Source organism: Protomyctophum bolini (genome assembly GCF_963924005.1).
Source record: "Protomyctophum bolini genome assembly, chromosome: 16".
In the NCBI taxonomy this organism is placed as follows: Eukaryota; Metazoa; Chordata; class Actinopteri; order Myctophiformes; family Myctophidae; genus Protomyctophum; species Protomyctophum bolini.
Window position 1 is genome coordinate 32,473,390 of NC_137877.1, and position 6,507 is coordinate 32,479,896.

Below are 6,507 nucleotides of genomic sequence, written 5' to 3' on the forward strand. Positions count from 1 at the left end.
AATTATTATTTCTATTCTATACCAAAACATTCCTGTATTCACACAGCACATGTTGTATAGATATAGCCCAGTGTGTTTTAATTTCTGAGCGGATTAGCGTCACATTAAATTTCTATTCTTGTGTAAAAGGCTTTAACTGGCCCTGGCATAACAACTTCCTAAAACTGGTAAAAACTGTAATTGTAACTGCTATATTTATTCGTACTCTATTGAGACTTGCAGAACATTTGATTTGATTTAGGGAACAGTAAAGCAGATAGTATATTCAAGCAAATCTTTATTATCATTATTATGAAAATGAGTCAAGTCAAATTTCTATTCATCTACGTTGAAAGTTCAGATGTGTTTTATATAACTGCTAAATTAATTGACTGTAGTCACTGTACTATAACTGAACTTATTGCTTGAGATCACTGTATTACTGTGGTGTTATGCCAGAATCCAGATCACAGTTGTGCTGTCAGGTGATTATCACGAGACCTATGCCTTAATCCCTTTGAGCAGTACTAAAAGCAAGCAAGCACAGAGATAGGAGGTCTTCTAAAATGTGCATGTAACTGACCAGACCACTTGTGTACTTTTGCTGTGGGTGTTTTTCCACAGACTTTAAAGTTATCACTCACTATCTAATTTGAAGATTCCCACCGCAGAGGACCATTGCAGAGTGAGATTCCATGCCCTTCTGGAGGAACTAATTGACTGTATTATTGCATCGAATTGGTTTACAAACTGATTTGTTGCGGCTGATTTGCAGCGGGTTAAACAGGATGACGATAAGGATGAAGGCATTGGTTCTAGGCCTGCTTTGTTTTTTCCTCCAGCAGAAATCGACACAGGCTCAGTTTCCTCGAGTCTGTTGCACAGTGGAAGGAATCACTTCCAAGCAATGCTGTCCTGCCGTGGGCTCTGATCCTGCTAATGTGTGCGGACGTCTGTCTGGGCGAGGAAACTGCTTAACCATCCGAGTAGACACCAAACCCTGGGGAGGACCTTACCGGATGAGAAACGTTGATGACAGAGAGAGGTGGCCAACTAAATTCTTTAACCAGACATGCAGGTGCAATGGTGAGTGAGTAACATTTCAAACAATTTATTTAATTTTGATTTATTTTAAATCCCCTCATAAAACATCGCCACATTTTACATGTTTGTTTCTCTCCATATGTTTAGGTAATTTTGGAGGCTTTGACTGTGGCCTGTGTAAGTTTGGCTGGACTGGACCAAACTGTGACGTGAGAAAAGCCCAAACTGTGAGAAAGGACATCCACTCTCTGACTCAAGTGGAGCTCCAGGAATTCCTGGATGTGTTGGAGCTGTCTAAAGTCACCACCCAGCCAGACTATGTCATTGCCACCCAGCACTGGCTGGGGCTCCTGGGGACGAGTGGCACTGAGCCACAGTTTGCCAACATCTCCATCTATGACTTTTTTGTCTGGCAGCACTACTACTCTGTCCGAGACACTCTTCTTGGTAAATGTTCTTTGATACCATTGTTCAGCAGAAAAACAACTTAATTGAAAGGGTATTTGAGCTTACATGAGCTTACAAGACAAGACAGACTTTCTATTTTTTATCATTGTTATCCCTTCTGTACTAGTCCTGTAAATCCACCAAGATCATAGATGATTCCTCAGTGAGTTTGGTAGATTACTATACAAGCAGATCAAATAACTTGACGATATTTAATGGAAAAATATAAATATATATTGAGATTATGATCGATTTTATTATTTGGCTTACATCATTTTATTAGTAACAGTAATTTTCACAACAACTTGTTGGTAATTCATTGATGGGAATATTTCATGCTATTAATACATTATAATGTTCTTGCATCTAGGACCAGGTCGTCCATTCAAGGCCATTGATTTCTCCCATAAAGGACCTGCCTTTATCACTTGGCACAGATACCACCTACTTAGCTTGGAGAGAGAGCTACAGGTAATTGTCATCTGTTGGAAAAGAAGTATGACATTGAAATAGTAGCCAAGCAGAAAAAAATAAGTTGTTTTTCAGTTGCCTCATATTGATATTTAACTTAATGTATTCTTATTTTAAACTTAGCCTCATTAAAAAATAACATCTCTGGCGCAGTAAAGGGCATAGCAGTGGGCGTGGTTTTCTGGCACCACTGAAAAATCTGCCATTCAATTTTCCCATAGAGATTTACAAAAACATAAATTATTTTAAGCCTACGTGAATCGATGACCATAAAACCTTTAATATTGTCAAAAAATACAAATCTACAAAAAGAATCTCCACAGCATTTACTATGTAAACCGGCATCTCCCGTCTGTCCGTCCGTCTTATTCGTTAGTCACCCACGCCTCCATATATGGTCACGCCTTGTGACACGTCACGCCACCATATATGGCAATCTCCATATATGGAGCTGACCTGTTCTGACATTCCACATGTTGATTCTTTCCCCCCGTCCTTTCTGTTCTGACATTCCATATGTTGATCTGACCTCATCAAACCCTGTATACTCAAGACAAGCTCCATATATGGCCAGTACAGAATTCATTCCATATGTTGGATCTGACCCCCCCATGCCAAAGCACCAGCACTCACCCAGCAGTCTGCCGTCTTACTGGTAATAATATATAAATATGTTTGTAAATCTCTATGGGTAAAATGAATGGCAGATTTTTCAGTGGTGCCAGAAAACCACACCCACTGCTATGCCCTATAGTGACTGGGCATAACGTGTTTGTTTATGTTTTTTCTTGCAAAAACTGGGTATTTTCTAACTCCTGCATGAACAACCAGAAGCAGGCCGAATCAGGGCCGAACAAGGCAGAAGGTGCCTGCTGGTTGGTTGGTTGGTCAGGGACCAAACAGAGGGCTGAAAATATTTATTTATTATTTATGCCCCTACAGAGATTGACTGGCAATGAGAACTTTGCGGTGCCATATTGGAACTTTGCAACCGGGCAGACGGAATGTGATGTGTGTACGGATGCTCTCTTTGGGGGACGCAACCCAGAAGACCCGACCCTGATCAGTAACCAGTCCAGATTCTCCAACTGGAGCGTGGTTTGTAACAGGTCAGTAGCACAGACATTATACAGTATATACATGCAGTATTAGCCACATGTCTATTCTGGCGGGTATGTCCTAAATAATAAGCAAGCATTGTTCTAAAATCCATTCTCCAACAAATAGCCAACAGATCGGCATTTTTTGGTAAAGCGATTTGGTGTACAGGGACAAAAGAGTGTGCCAAGAAGTTCTAGAAGTATATAGGGTTTACTGGTCATTAATGAAGGAAGGAAGAAAAAAAATGCACTGAAAGGAAAATGTTTTGACTAATATATCATTTGAACACTGTCTTTCCACCCAGTCTGGATGACTACAACCGGCTGGTGACTCTTTGTAACGGCACGAATGAGGGATCAATTAGGAGAGGTATGGCGAGAACTAACGTGAGTCTGCCCACCATGAATGATGTCAGAAGTTGCCTCAGACTCAGAGAGTTTGACAGCCCTCCATACTTCACCAACTCTACTGCTAGTTTTAGGTATGCAAGTAGTTTTTTTTGCTTCGTTTTTTTCTTTTCTTGTATTTATTTATTTTTTATGTTCTCTATAGTGCAGGGGTTTTCAAACTTTGTCATATTCATGGACCCATATTTGAACTTTCATTGGAGCCTCATTTCAAATGATTCTGTATTAGGGAGTAGGGACCCTGATATGAAAAGATCTTTTGCTTGAAATGTCAAGAAATAACATCCATAGTGGTGATATTGAAACATACATTACACCCTTAATACACCTCATTTGTGCTGGTCATGCTCCAGAATGCCCTCAAGGACAACCCAGGACCCTGATGCTATGTTCACACAGGTAGATACAAAATATACAAAGATACAAGCTACACACCATATCTGTCGCTTTGTAGCTTTATATCTGAAGTTGAAGCCAGCTCAACTTATTATATGTGTTGCTTTGTATGTTCATGTCGCTGGCTTCCATTGTAGCTTTGTATCTGCCAGTGTGAATGCAGCATGAAACTGACTTTGAAAACCACTGCATAAATGCATGCAATGAACATCAAATAGTCTTTTTTCTTTTTTTAGTTTTTTCATTATTTTGGTTCTGGGTAATGCACGATAAAAACAACACATATCAAGAAGTGTTCCTTGTGAAATATATAATTATGTATTCAATACCTCGTATGCTTTGTCAATCACAGGAATGCTCTGGAGGGATATGAAACACCAGACGGAGATCTGGATGACTCAGTTAACAACTTGCACAATCTGGTCCACTCCTTCCTCAGTGGAACCAGCTCTTTGTCTCACGCTGCTGCCAACGACCCCATCTTCCTGGTAAGTGGGATTCCTGTTATGTCAAATACTCACTGTTAACCACTTGAACCCTAGCGTCACTAGGAAATAGCAGCTCTTCTGCGAATAGATGGTGTAGGGAAAATCTGAGCACACGAAATAGAGCCCTATCTGATCGGATCAGATTTTGAAATTGTATATTTTGTGATCTAGGAACAGGTTTTGGCCCAGGAGCTCAAAGACATTCAGGATAGGATCCAGATTCAGATTTTTCAAGTTACTCAACAGTTACTTTTGAAGGCCAACCTAGATGGACATAGCCACTTCGGTCCACATAGGTTTTGACTTTTTCTCCTAATCCTCCTAATCCTCACTAATAACACTCATTGGCATTATGAAGCCATTTCTATGTACATTCTCTGCATCTCAGAGGTGGGATGTGGCCACCTCCTGGAATCCCAGAACTACAGTTATGCACATGCAGAGCCTGTTGCCACACATGGTGTCATTCGTATGCAGTGTTTCTGAACTGTCCACATCTGAGACGCAGAGGTTATTCTCAGTTGTGCGCTGGTGTCGTGCACTGAAAATAGCAGATCTATAGCTCATAACAGGCTCAGTACAGGCATGAGAGTGTACACTCAGATTTAAAAAATACATTCAAAATTTACATTTTAAATAACGATGGTTTCTCAATTACAACTTTATTTTTGGATTTAGGTGCTCCATGCTTTCACAGATGCAATTTTTGACGAGTGGATGAGGAAATTCATTCCAGCCAACTCCACTTATCCAGATGAGATGGCCCCTATTGGTCACAACCGGGATTACAACATGGTTCCTTTCTTCCCTCCTGTCACTAATGAGGAGATATATCTGCCGTCTGAGCAGCTTGGATATTCCTATGCCATTGCCCTGGATGGTACGCACTATTTTAAACGAATGGACAGAATCTGACCATGGTTGTCACTCATATTGAGTCGGCTCAAAATTATAATATTGGTTGTACATTTGTTGATACAAATATATATTTTTTCCAATTCCATACAGAAACAGACGGTGGAGCAACTGTGTTTGTGCTGGGCTCCACCCTTGGTGGCGTTTTCTTGGGTCTCCTGCTGCTCGCGCTTATCTTTGTGCTGTACCTGCAGCAACGGAGAAAGAGAGGCTTCGAGCCTCTGATAAAAGCAGAGTTCACTAACAGGAAGTACACAGAGGAGGCTTAAATGTCACGCGCCAATATAATAATTGAGAAATATTCAAATATGGTGCTGCATATTCTATAACATATTGTACTGTGGATAACACTGTGGAGCCAAAAAGGAAATGTGAATTTTGTAAATGAATAGCACTGCTGGCATGTACTGTGTAGACAGTAGTTGTCAAACATTTAACTTTCACTTTAATGCAGGTGTCTTGGCCTCAGTACATCACCATCACTCACTTTTCATTATATAATAAACTATTGTGCATAATTGTATGTTCCTTAGATTTGTCATTCTCATATTAATATAGAAATACAGAATTTGCATGAGTGACAAGTTGCCTCATCATGGGGTAAGAATAATGTTATATTTATTTGCAATATCCCTTCCCTACAAAAGAATAATGGACCCACACTTAGTGTTGGACAAAGAAAATCACTTATCCTAAATTAAACCCCTAAATTAAAATGGCAACTATACACTATTAAACATTTATTTTAAAACACTTTAGATTAGATTATTAGATACAGTACACAGCTATTGGAATCCTTTTAATATTTATTCTCAAGAGTAACAAAACGCAAATGCAATAATCTTCATTGCATCAGGGAAAAAGACTAAGGCATATTTGTTTATCCAGGTTATCTCTTGTTAGCTTTAAAGTGTTTTCAAACCCCTAATTCATACACTAATGCACTGATAGTAAAAATCAAATAAGAAAGGAAAAACTTGCTAATTTAGTTTTTTGATTGATTCATATTCATATGCACATCCAGACCCACATCCCTTTTTCTTTTTTTTTATTGAAAAAATATTACCATTAAAAGTGCAATGATACAAAACCTAAAAAGGGTATCCTGTAAGATCATTATTCAGAATAAAGAATATTTTTCTAAAGGACTTGTAGACAAAAGGGACAAAAATGTTTGCACACCACATTTTTCTTTTTTGCTTTGTTTTGTCCTTCATTGAAATATGAACACTAATACGGAGTAAATGGCAACAATGAAA

General features: G+C 39.1%; 1 protein-coding gene across 1 annotated transcript; it reads left to right on the forward strand.

The window, feature by feature from the left end:
* The first annotated feature begins 552 nt into the window (after nt 1–552).
* dct (dopachrome tautomerase) lies at nt 553–5,542 on the forward strand. Its single transcript, XM_080786325.1, has 8 exons — nt 553–1,065; nt 1,171–1,470; nt 1,841–1,941; nt 2,884–3,050; nt 3,347–3,523; nt 4,198–4,333; nt 5,012–5,213; nt 5,342–5,542. The coding sequence occupies exons 1-8, from the start codon at nt 768–770 to the stop codon at nt 5,515–5,517; spliced, it is 1,557 nt and encodes a 518-aa protein (XP_080642451.1). The 5' UTR covers nt 553–767; the 3' UTR covers nt 5,518–5,542.
* The last annotated feature ends 965 nt before the right edge of the window (nt 5,543–6,507 follow it).

Bases quoted from the DNA above. Each gene is read 5' to 3' on its own strand.
- dct (XM_080786325.1), top strand. From the start codon at position 768: ATGACGATAAGGATGAAGGCATTGGTTCTAGGCCTGCTTTGTTTTTTC. The intron at 1,942-2,883 runs GTAATTGTCATC...ATGCCCCTACAG, and splicing joins GCTTGGAGAGAGAGCTACAG to AGATTGACTGGCAATGAGAA. The intron at 5,214-5,341 runs GTACGCACTATT...AATTCCATACAG, and splicing joins CTATGCCATTGCCCTGGATG to AAACAGACGGTGGAGCAACT.